We start from the raw sequence: 13,387 nt of genomic DNA on the forward strand, positions 1-13,387 counted from the left end.
CCCATGCCTTAAAACGCCTCTGACAAGGGGCTATTTGAGAACTATACATGAAACAGGATGAGACATTCTCTTAGGGTGAGGTGAGCCACCCGGTCCTCTGCTCTGCCCCTGCGTGATTCCAAGTTCCCCACCCCAGTCATCCCGGAGATGCGAATCTCTTGAAACGGGACTTTTTATTGGCTGGATGGCTGCGCGCGCGCGAGTCAGCAAAGATCAACGCACGTGACCCACAGGGGAACAAAAGACCCAACGCAAATGCGGCCTAGACCGACGGCGTTATTTTCCTTAATAGCTGCCTAATTGGCAAACCAATTAATCTGCTCATCTGTGAAGGGAGAATTTATAGCAATAAGTAGCTCAATTTCTAGAAGTCGCTCTCCAAGGTAGCATTATAGTGGCCTTGTTTATTTCCTGCCCCCCAAAAATGCGCAGCAACGCCTCCACGTTAGCGCAGGTCAATTAGTGGACAAATTGGGCCATTATTAGCCGCTAACGAGGGTGACTGGCATCATTACCCTTCTGTTTACGGGCAAACAGTTATTTTAATACCAGGACCAACAAATAAATCAGAGGCATCTGTTGCACTCCCTTGCCTGCCTCCAAGTAAATGATATTAAACGGGCCTCGGTTTCTGCCAAAATCCTAACCCCGGCCTAATGAGGTTGCCTAATACATCTCCTGCTGGTTAAAAGGGCGATGCGATTTAGTTTGTAATGATTTATCAGCTCAAGGGGGCACAGCCTAGAAGGTAGGATAGCCTGATCTTGCTTCTGTCTTTGCTTGAATGCTGGTTTAATTCATTTTCAAGAAAAATTAAAAATACAGATGCTCTTACCAGATGCCGTTCTAGGGAGGTGCGATAGCAACATTGTGCAAGTGAAGTTGTTTATATTGATTCTTTTGGAAACATGCGTACGTCATAGTTGCCAAGTGACTCCATTTCTTTTGCAACAGTTTAGCAAGTTGCTTTCTGTGGGTTGTATGACGATCCATCGCACTTAATCGCATCGCGGTAATTTACATCGCCGTCACTACATCGCAATTGCAGTCACATCGGCCATTTTAGCATCGCACGATGTTGCAACGCAAATGCGGCCATGCAATAGGATCGCGTGTCACATCGGCGACCTTACATCGCGCGACATGACAACGCGATGGTTTATCCCGCACGTTCAAATTCGTTATAGCCAATGGGTTGTTCGGGCGGTGGGGGGTATATATTGTGTTGCCCGCCGTGCCTGCAGCCATTTGTGCCAAACATTTATTTTTTATTTGCTCTCTTTTTTTTTTTTTTTTTTTTATCGCCAGCTCACGCTTTAGCTTTACACATATTAAGCTAGTGCACGAGTGCCGAGATTGCTGTTCTGCATCCCCCGTGCGGGGCAGTGTGAGCACTGCTGGTACTTCGGTGTTGCAGCCAACTTAGGAGGACCTCGGTACCAGCCTCGACGCTCCCCGCCGTCCACTTTACAAAGGGGGGTGGGGGACACACTTCCTGCACTGCTCAACATTGCTCACTATGGGCTATTCTCTCCGGCTGCCGGGCCGAGCTGCTTCGTATAGGGGGGCCCTTCCATCATCCAGGGAGGTAGGCTTCACCACCACTCCTCCCAGACACTGGGGTTCAGGTGCCCATGGGGGAGGAAGTACGAATAATTTCCCCACAGGTGGTACGGCGCTGGAGCTCGTCTCATATGCGACCGCCACCATGCGCGTGCAAGTCACGCCACCAAAGACCCACATTCTCAGTAGGGATATGTTGGGCTGCATTAATAATTTTTCTGGTTAACCACAAATTCCCATTGTTTTATCTGCACTGCAGTTAAAATAAAGTAATTGTGTAACATTTACAAGCAGGAGCCTAAGGAAATTTGAATGTACGTTTTAAAAACATTATTGTTTGTAATGCAACCACTGCCACCTCAGATCTTTTATCTACCAGAGCTTTGACAAACACTGCAATGTGTACTATAACATTCATCCAGCATTTTGCTTCCCCACCTCACAATCACCATTATATATTCCACATACCCAACACGAGCTACTGCAAACCTTTCCCCCAACACTCATTTAACAGGACAACCACACCAAAACACAAAACATCCAAATTCCTTCGTTTTTCGTGCACCCCAGCCCTCTGTTTCCCTCGTTTTTGTGTGCCCTCCTGCCTAATGTTTCCTTCGTTTTTCGTGCACCCCAGCCCTCTGTTTCCCTCGTTTTTGTGTGCCCTCCTGCCTAATGTTTCCACATCCAGGCACCCACCCATCCATCCATCCAGGCACCCACACATCCACCCATGCATCCATCCAGGCACCCACCCATCCATCCACCCATCCCACCCACCCACCCATCCATCCATCCAGGCACCCACCCATCCATCCAGTCACCCATCCATCCAGGCACCCACCCATCCATCCACCCAGCCACACATCCACCCAAGCATCCATCCAGGCACCCACCCATCCCGCCCACCCACCCAAAAGAAGTATATTATCTTGATATGAGTGGCTGATAGTAGGTTTGCAAAAAAAAGTAAACATTAGCAGATGTTTATGAATTATGATATGTGAATTTGAACACATTTATGTATATTTTTGTTAATTATAAAATATATATGCTCTTCTTCACATGAAGGGATGATAGGAGGCTCGAACCTCGTCTGACAGCACCAAAGTCTGGCTAGCTTTCCGTCAGACCACTTGTTGTTGCAGTTATTGACACTGTAATTGTTACATATATATGTAGCAGATGTTTATTAAATCTGATGTGTTAGTTATAACACATTTCTGCTTCTCAATTTTGCTTCCATACGCTGTAATCATTTCTGCTTCCCATTTTATAAACACAATTCTGAATATCGCATATTGCAATTGTTAACGCGGTGCTTAAACACAAATCTGCTGCTCATAGTTAATATTTAATAAACTAAACACAATTCAGCTTTTCATTTTTGCTTGAATACGCAATTCTGCTTTTCATGCTATGAATTAATAAAATATATATGGGACGATAGGAGGCTCGAGCCTCGTCTGACAGCACCAAAGTCTGGCTAGCTTTCCGTCAGACCACCTGTTGGCGCAGTTACTGACGCTGTAATTGCTGAATATCTGCTTTTCATGCTAATATTCAATAAAATAATGCTCATAGTTGACGATGTATCCATTCAATTGTGCAATACGATGTAATAGTTCACGTCCGTCAGACCATCTGTTGTTGCAGTATTGCAATCCTTAACGCGGTGCTTAAACACAATTGTGCTGCTCATAGTTCACGAATGCTGATTGAATACGTTAATATTGAATGAAATAAACACAATTCTAATTAGTTAGTAAGTGCTTGAATACGTTAATATTTAATAAAGTAGACACAAATCAGCTTGTTTAATTAAATAAACACAATTCTCCTTTCAATTCTGCTGCTTGTTTAATTTGCATTTTTCCTTCAAATCCGCTTAATTACGCAATTCTCATGCTTCAACACAATTCTGCTGCTTGTTTAATACGCTTGTTTATAGCAATCGTTAACGCGGTGCTCATAGTTCACGATGTATCCATTGAATTGTGCAATACGATGTAATAGTTCACGATGTACATGTTATTGCGATGTACTTGCATGCGTCCTGAAGACATGCGATGCGTTGACGGGCGCGATGTAATAGCCGCGTTGCAATGGCAGCGCGATGCGATATATCCGCTGTAATTGGTGCTTCCCCTTTCTGTGGCTTGTGGTTTTGCAGAGTTCTCCAATTTTCTTGACATGAATTAGTAATTCATCAAGAATAAGTATGTTTCTTTCCATTCTTTCAGCCCTTTGTTAATTTTAAGAACTTTCTATAACATTTTTTCCTTATGATACCAAATTATCCTAAAATGACCAGTGTATGTCCAGACACAAGCATCCTACTGTGTGATAATGCCTTGTACTATTCTTCACAGATGCATTAAATGTGTTATTGTTTCCCTCTTAAAGGTATCATAGACTTTCTGGTGAGCGATCACCCGGTTGCCAGGATCTTAAGGGATCATCTAGTCTTCAAGGTGGCACCCATGTTGAACCCAGATGGTGTTTATCTCGGAAACTACAGGTATGTTATACCTCATTTTTGAAAAACGTTCCATGTAAATCTATTTTATAGGCAATGGGGACACCAACGCTAAATAATCTACGTGTCAATGCTGAAGCAAACTTGTTGATGCGACTTTTCTTTTGTAGAAACAGGAGAGTACATTCACACCCTCTGACGAATAAGAGGTCTATGCGGCCCGATTCACAAAGAGCCTCTGATCTCGTGGCAGAATCTCCGCGATACAAAACTGCAGTGTGGCGCCACACCACGACTGCGGAGGCTGTTTGTAAATCCAGCCCTATATGTATAACAGCTGTCCAACTTGGGTGTCTAATTTGGGTCCATCTGTCATCTATTAAATGGGGCCAGATTTGTAACGTGCCAGTTGTATGGAAACTGTAAGTCAAACACACCTGTTACTAGAAGTGTGAATTGGACCACCCCTACAACACGAACACGTTGCTCGTGTTTTTTTAAGTTTTCAAATATTAAAGGGATGCAATTTAATGTGTTGAGGGGGAGAACAAATGTTGGTTCGTGCTTTGGGTTTAGATGTCCAAAATATTAAGGCCTTTGAAACATTTGGCTGTTGTTCCATGTCAAGATAATGTCCAAGGAACTTTTAGACATGTGGTTCAACATTTTGATAAACATAGAAGTGAGGTCCCAGGAAAGGTAGAGATTTTATACGTACTTTTCAGGACCTAAATAGGCGTTAGAGCTATATGTGGTAAATTTATGTGTCTTAGCAGTAACATCTAAATGTCAGAATTTCACACAATAGTTTGTGAGGGAGCAAGTGGATTGTATAATAACAATGGTAGAGTCCAGGAAAGGCTGCTATGTTGGGGGAGCAATGCTATGTTGAAGGAGATGGCTATGTTGGGGGAGGGGAAGAGGGTTAAGAGAGCGAGAGAGAGAGAGAGAGAGAGAGAGAGAGAGAGAGAGATGAAGACTACAATGCAAAGTTCTTGCCCTGGGAAACTCCTCTCCTTGCAGCAGGGGCAATGCGTCAGTTCTGCTTGGGGTTGAACCGTGCGGCAGAAGAGATCCGTCGGTTCTGCTGGATTGACAGATAGTCAGGTAGAGAGCCTTCAGGCCCACTTCTTAGGGTCCAGGATTGGGGAGGCACCACTTGGCAGGTAGAACTCACAGTTGCAGAGTCCAGGTGCTGATTTATAAGAGACTATCCCATGGCGTAATTCTGGTGGTCCAGGGTACAGGTTGCAGGTCCAGTCCTTCTTACCCAGGCAGGAGGGCAGCAGGCCACCACAGCAGGACAGAAGTGCTTCAGGTCAGCAGTCCAACAGAGTGACAGTCCTTTCAGCAATACAGCAGTCCTTCTAACTAGCAGAGACTTTCACAGTTCCAAAAGTGTATTAAAAAGTCAGAGTCTGCGGTCCAATATTTATACCTGGTGCCTACTTTGAAGTGGAGGATTGCCTCTTGAAGTTTTATCCCCCTGGAGGTGATAGACATCTTCCTCCCTGTCCTGGCCTCAACTTGTCGGGGATCACAAAAGACTGGTGACAAACTCTTTTTGAGAGTGCTCAGGCAGAGCCCATGTGATGTGCAGGTGTGGTTGGTGACATTTCTTCCCCCTCGTTAACTCAGAGTGCTCTATATTGCCAACCACTAGCTTCCCTGTATCTTACTGTCTGGGAGCAATAAACAAAGACCAACTGCTAATTACATCTAGTCATATGAACCAGGAACAGGCGACAGGCAACAATTGGTTTGGACAGGAAAATGCCACTTTTCTAAAAGTGGAATTTTCAGAATTGTGATTAAAAATCTGACTGTACCATTAAAGAGGGCTTTTAATTGCAATTCCTTAGGCATCAAACTCGATATTCCTACCTGCTTCCAATTGGAAGTTACAGCTTATTAAATTGAATAAGCTACTCCAATGTTTTCATATGGGAGAGGTAGGCCTTGGATAGGTGAAAAATGAATTTAGGAGTTGTTCAGCACCAGGACACGTAAAACTTAAAAGTGCATGTCATACTTTTTAAATACAGTGCACCCTGCCCCCTGGGCTGTTCAGGGCCGACCCAGGGATGGACTTACATGTATTAAAAGGAAGATTTGGGGCTTTCCAAAGTTTTTGCCAGGTTGAAATGGCAATTTAAAACTACACACACATGCTGCAATAGCAGGCCTGAGACATGTTCAGTGGGCTACTTAAGTGGGTGGCACAATCAGTGCTGCAGGTCCAATAGTAGCATTTAATGTACAGGCCCTGAGTATATGAAGTACCACTTTACTAGGGTCTTACACATAAATTAAATGTGCCAATTTAATAAAAGCCAACTTTTCCATGTTTAGAGGAGAGAGCACAAGCACTTTAGCACTGGTTAGCAGCAGTAAAGTGCACAGAGTCCTAAGGCCAACAAAAATGAATTCATCAAAAATAAAATGAGGAAGGCAAAAAGGCTGTGGATAACACTGCAGAATGGGCCAAGTCCAACATGCTCTACTGAAAATAATAAGGCAGACACCACCACCATGTGGTAGTGAGTGCAGGTGTTTAGAAATAAGTGCCAGTACCGAGCATTGGCAAACACTGGTGAATATTGAATTTCAGAATGATCAAGAACTTACTACCATTTACAATACATTCGTTATTTGTAAGGTTGCTAGGGAGTAGTCTTTGTTGAATAATTTGGAGTCTTGATAATAAATTGGGTATGCCCATGGACATGAAAGAAGCCTAGAGATGCTGATTATTGATCAGGTGTGGCTTAGCAGAGGAGTTAATCCAAAGTAAGTATGTTCCCCTGCGACCTGTTTTATCAGCACAAGGACCCTGACAGATGCTTGTTGTAGATTTCATCAGTTGACATTCCCTGCAGCCTTGCAGTCAATAGTTTGCTTGAGAGATCTGGGATTTACTTTTATAGTGATAGATATGGGCTTAAAATTCCCAGAATGCAAAGAGCTGATGGCTAAACAGTTAAGAGCAGATGAAGATGTCAGACGGTGCATGGGGCCTCCAGGCACCAATGGATAACCTTGCAAACTGCGTGCACATGTAGAGCATTATAAAAACCTATCAGAAAAAACAAGCATTATATGGGTGCAATTTGTTCCAGGAGAAATGCAGGAATTATTGAAGCAGAGAAGTATTACACGCCCCACAATAATATTGTGGCTAAATTGAATATATCAACAGGGTCCTGAAATAATGTATCCAGACACCTCTGAGTAGCAGAATCCTATTTAAGGAAGTCAAGCTCTCCATGTTGTGGGCTTCTCAGCGGCTAGCCATTTCCCAAATGTGGGATTTGAGTTTCTTCAGGACAGGAGAGTAATGTTCAAAGTTACAGCCCGTTGGCTGAATTCATAGAGAATGAAGGACAAATTTGCTAAATCCGAGGATTATATGAATAATATCAAGAGAGCTGGAGTGCAGAAGGTTTAAGTAAAGGTGTACCATGATTATCACCATGCGATAAGAGAGATGGATGGACAGGCAGGTGGTGGTATTCAAACTACGAGGTGAAGTCCGTCTGTGTTGTTTTTGAAATTTTTTTACCACACAAAAAGAAAGGAAGGGTTATGAGGAATATATGTCCCACTTCGACCTACTATAAAGGCATAAACACACAACAGAGAAGTAGGGCTTGTGAAACTAGATTGCTGTAATCTATTAAGGACCCGGGGAAGATAACCAGGTGTCTAAAACTGCCCTCAAACACAGCAAGCTGTGTCATGCTTTATCATAGGGCTGCTGACACACATCCGCGCTAGCCAACGATGGAGGTGGAGCAATGGGGAGGGGGAAGACAATTCAGCACAAAAAGAAAGTACATAGAATGGGATCAAAATGTGACTAAAGGTGCAGAAATAGTTATATAAAACTGGATCAAAGGATGTCCTCAATCTAACTTTAACTATGGACTCCCTGCGCAAAGGAAGAGGTCAAAAATTTGACCAGTGGATGAAGGTATGGTAAACTTTAATGAATCACCTACCCCTCCACTCTGCAAACAAATGTTGACCTGTTTCAGCCAAAAAAAGATTCAATTAATCATTACCCCGGCTTTCTTCAGGACCTCACAAGGAAAAAAAGATCCCATGGGTACTACCCGTACCTCCTTGGTCCTGGAGCAGGGAATAGGCAACCCTTTTCAAGGAATACTCCCTACAAATATGTTGGGATGATTTCCGTGGGGAACCAAGTTTTTTGTAATGCAACACGCAAACTGGCGGGGGAGTGAGAACAACTCCCTATAGTCAAACTTTAATCGCAGTAAGTTGTTCACTACCAGTTTGTCCCTCCCATTGCTGTGTCGCCAAAGGTTTACAATGATCATCACCATGCGGTAAGAGAGATGACAGATGATGGTATTCAAACTGTAAGGTGAAGTCCATCTGTGTTGTTTTTGACAATAACAGATCTTTCATCAGAGAAATTAATCACTTTTTGTTGGAAAATGTGAAGGAAGGTGAAAATGAAATGAAAAGAAAGGAACGGGCTATGAGGGGTTAGGGGGCAATGGGGGTCAAGGGTCAGACTGCATGCCGCATGCAATGTTTGCCCGGAACATGGGTTTGAATTTGTGGCCCCTTTTGCACTCAATTACAAAGGTGAGCAACACATTTGCCCTTACCAAGAAGTAGATTGCGATTGCATGCTCTGTGAGTAAACAAACAACACAAATAACATCCATTTTCTATGTCTACATTTGCAGTTTCTATTTATAGCTAAACTTCGACTTTTTTTGTAATTGTCATGTCACAATGCAACCCATAAAAGAGCTGCAGGTGTGTGGGGGGGGTTTCCTATGGAGGTTGAACAGTTGATTAATGGCTCATCCAAGTGGAGAAGATTTATTTATTTCTTTTGGTCATACCCAAGAGTGAGGCTGATTCAATGCTTATTTTTGCAAGATACCTTCCTAGCAACTGTCAGACATCAAAGGAGAGTGAGTTGGAGAGGGACTCCAGGAACTCTTTCCCTGTCCAGAATGGAGGGCCAAGATCCCATTTGTGGTCTGGGCAATCCATAGGTTATTAAGGGTTTTGGGTTTTTTACACGTGGAAGAAGTTATGCATAAATGCACATAGTCAACATATTGGGGTGTCCAAGGAAATGCAACCCTCCACTGGAAGCAGCTCGATGCGTCACGTTTTGTTGCCACCATTATTGAGATACGCTGGCCGCGGATGTATGACATTACAACGCATGCTTTTACATCGCATGCCTTTACAACGCAAGTATTACAATCAGTCAATTACAACGCATAGTGCTTTGGGGTGCTGGATAGTGAATAGTTTATTTTACTATTCCAACTCCAGTCCCCGTGGACACTAGGGAAGGTTATTGGATAGTAAATTAACCTATTCCCTACCCTAGAGCGCCCCCAGAGCAATGCGTTGTAATAGTTTGCGTTGTAATGGTTGTGTTGTAAAGGCTCTGCGATGTAAAAGTTGCGTTGTAAAGGTTGTTTACCGCTGGCCACGGTATATATCAGGGTGTATCCTTGCTTCATTATGGCAATGCTGATTTAGCTGAAAGTAAAAAATTGAAAATGCACGTTTTGGATAAAAATTAAGTGTTATGTCTGTGGCTCATTTTATAGCCTTTTACTATTCTTAAAGAATAGGCCAACCTGCACTTGCAGCATCTCAAAGTGCCCCCGATGACTTAACACAATTTCATTGTGTAAAGAAGAGCCCCCCACCCTCCCCATCGGATTGAAGAGAAAGTAAAACAAGCATTTGCAATGCAATAGGTCTCTCATTTGCGAGAGTTAGAGCTATTGGTGTTGTAAATTACAATGTCTATTACCTATATGTTTTGTCACTTATAAACAACCAGTTAGGGTGAAGCAGCCAGTGTTAAAAGGCCATACGTCACTGTGTCTGCAAGAATAGTAAAAAAAAAATATATATATTTTTGCATTTCCAGAATAACATTCACCGTATGCGTAGTGCACGCAACATTACCCCCCATGTGACAACAGGTTCATTGGTTTACAGCATAACTTCGTACATCCAGTCCCATATATTAACCCACATTTTCATACATTACACTAATAATGTTCTTAGGATGTACTCAGACCTCCGGTGACATCTTGAGAGCCAGACAATAAATAGGCAGTTAGAGGTGACCAAACATCTTTGGGCCTAGAGGGTGCAGGGAGTTCTTCACCATAGTATCCCAATTGATCTCTGCAGAACACCAAGTCTTGTATCCAGATTTTATATTTCGGTACCTGTTTACTGTCCCATGTTTGACTACTTTCCTCTTTTCTAGTAATAATGCAATCAGCACCAGTCGCCTATTCTCTGGTTTTAAGCACTTCACCAGCCCTAGCAAACAGATACGAGGGGAGCAGTCCACTTTCTCCGACACCATAATTGTTAAGGCTTGTGTAACCAGTGTCCAAAATTCATTGACCCTAAAACAATCCCAAGCAAGATGGCGTAAATCAGCCTCATGTGTCCCACATCATTTGCAGCTAGCCAGCTCTCCCAGACCATACCTGTGCAATTGAAGGGGTGTGTAGTACAGCTGTTGTAAGTATTTAAAGTGAATTATGCGTAGATTACAGTTAGCCGTCAGATGTCTGGTCATGGAGCAGCTGAACTCCCATTCCTCTTTGCTAATAGCATCACCAAATGCCTGTAAGAATAGTTAACCATGTGTTTGATGTTAATGGTAGACTGGTAGATCATAGGCTTGGTTGGGGGAGATAAAACATACCTGCGACTGCACCGTAAGAGCCTTTTTTGTGTTAATATATTTTGTGAAAAACCAATAGTGAGAGCGACAGAAATTACACAAATTCACATATGCTCACTTGGAGAACCTGACAGCAATTTGTTTATTGGTAAATCCAATCAACAAGTACTGTATTTCCCAATAAATACAAATATAAAACTAATGAAAACATCGAGGTGCTATTGACTGAGCAATTTTTAGGTAAATGAAGGTAGAAACAGTTTCGTTTTTAAAATAAACCTATCCCTATAACCCCTTTACAATGGCAAAACCTCTGCTGAGATTAACAGAGGCTGCCATAAATCAACCATGTGCGCTGACATTACAGAATAGCACACTTTGTTCCCAACAAATAAACAGAGGAACCTTTAAAGCCTCAGCATCAGCCGCGGTGCATCCATTGGGGCGTAGGGGCGTAGCCCCACCAGTCACATGGACCCACCGTCGGCGTCATTGCATTGCGCATTAAGCATTAATTTAGTAGCAATCCCCCCATATAATTTAAACTGCAATCATCCGCCTGACCGCCGGGACACACCCAGCGATTTCGGAGTGGCAGGGGGGTGGCCTCAGCCTGCTGCAGCTTGAGTGACAGTCACTCAGTTCATGACCACACCCTCAGGCTGCAGCAGACCAGACCAGACCAGACCGTAGTGCGCAAGTGCAAGTTGGTGTAAAACTTGCCCGAGCATGCGCACAGTTGAACGTTCCCTTACACAGCGTGACCGGAGGGTGCTGGTTTACCCGGCCGCAGCCCCCGGGGTTTACAGAGGGCGACGGGGCGAGCAGCAAATATGCCCCCCTAGCCAATCCTGGCGCTGCATGCAGCACCAGGATTGGCTGGTCCACTGCGCAGCATCGATCATTTGACGCTCAACTTAAAAAAAAGATGGTTAACATCCAAGTCCACTCGTTTGCTCAGGCAGTATAAAACAATATACCTTGAACAATACCTTGTAATCTCTTGCCATTTTAAGTGACCTGTGCAAAAATGTTTCTCTTCATTTTAAGAGTGCCATATTGTCCTAGTAGACGACAAGGGTGTAGATCCACTTTGTGAGTAATCTATAAGGTGTTTGCAATAGTGCAAAACTGTTCTTGTTCACTTCTGAGAATCAGGGCCAACTTTTCCATTGCGATTATCATCCAGCGTCTCCTCGACCAGTCAATCACCGACGGTGGAAAAGCATATATAGCCTGCCTCACTGCCAGTAACATAGTAACTGTAAGAATTCCATGTTTAGTGTCATTTCATTGATGTCAACAGATATAAGTCTAGCAATGGGAGATACGTGGCATTTGGTGTTGGATATCAATTGAGTATCACTATCCACTGATATGATTCAACACTTCTTTCCAATATGTTTGCAACAATGGTCAAAACCACCATACACGCAGTTCATCTCCACCCATGCCACATTGCTTCCAACATTTGCCATCTCTTTCAGCCCTATTGGAGTCATAAATCAAATATAGATTAGTTTGTGTGGAGTCTCTCAGTTTTGCATGCTGCAAGTGATCTGCGGGATGTCCTTTGAGAATTTCTGCCATTGTTATTTTGACATAGGGCCTGATTTATATGTCAGCAATTTGTATACTGTCACAACGGTGATGGAGTAGAGACATCGGGAACATAATAGTCCACCTGATCAATTTAATTGCAGGCAGACATTAGGTTTTGCTACAACGGTGACTACACCGTCACCGCAATAGCTCAACCTAAATCAGAATGGGTGGACTTGTAGCCATTTTTTTAGGTGGAACCTCACTCAGCGTGCATGCGCTGCTCTGGCGAGCTGCTATAGTTGAATATAGAAGAGAAGCCCCGCCCACTCTCTGCTCATATTTGTCATTGGCTTGTGCCTTGTCCTTCATAAATGCAGGCTTCTGATTGGTTAATAGGCTTTTTAGTACTGCATTGTCTTCAATTGTAGCCTCCCATGGCTACTGGCCCCTTTACTTCGGTTGTTACTCCATACCTGTTATTTAGTCTGTAATCACTATTTTCTTGATTGAGTTTCTCTTCCTGCCAGCACTACATGCTCTGCTTAGATTCAGCGCCATGTGCGCTTTCACTTTCTAAGCACCCGGGACAATCGCGGCTACTTGTTTGCAATGCCATAGGTCTTGCATTTAAATGCAAAACCTATTGCATTGCAAATATTTTTTTATTTGCAGCTATTACAACTTCCCTCTTACTAAATCCGCCCTACCTCGCGCTTTTGTTTTGTTTTATTCGCAGCTGATACAACCCTCCCACTTACCAACACACCCTAATTTCAAGACGAAAGCCCTGCACCAATAATAGATGCTGGGCTTTTTCTTTTAAAAACATTCTCTCCCCGTGTTATGGCTAGCCGCCGCGCTACGTGCAAATTAGTTGCTTTATCTTAAAGCAACTGCACTGTCCTTCGTCCCACAAGAAGCCAGCATTGTCCCGTGGTTGGTGGGTCAGGGAGTCATTTAAAAGCAGGCTGAATGCAACAAGGCTTCCGTCCCAGGCACTCTACCGAACCGGTTGTGGTGTCGGTCCTGGACAACCTCAGGGAGGGTATGGATCACGACAATCGTCAGGCGCTGGTGCTCCT

The 13,387-nt window shown here is 43.5% G+C and overlaps 1 protein-coding gene across 1 annotated transcript in view; it reads left to right on the plus strand.

Annotated features, from left to right (window-relative positions):
- Window positions 1–13,387, plus strand: part of LOC144802665 (cytosolic carboxypeptidase 6-like) — a 689,851-nt gene that overhangs the window by 215,518 nt on the left and 460,946 nt on the right. The window contains exon 3 of the mRNA XM_078671825.1: window positions 3,970–4,084. Coding sequence (XP_078527951.1) covers window positions 3,970–4,084 — 115 coding nt within the window. The remainder of the gene's footprint in view (window positions 1–3,969; window positions 4,085–13,387) is intronic.

This window comes from Lissotriton helveticus, chromosome 1_2, assembly GCF_964261635.1.
Source record: "Lissotriton helveticus chromosome 1_2, aLisHel1.1, whole genome shotgun sequence".
Classification (NCBI taxonomy): domain Eukaryota; kingdom Metazoa; phylum Chordata; class Amphibia; order Caudata; family Salamandridae; genus Lissotriton; species Lissotriton helveticus.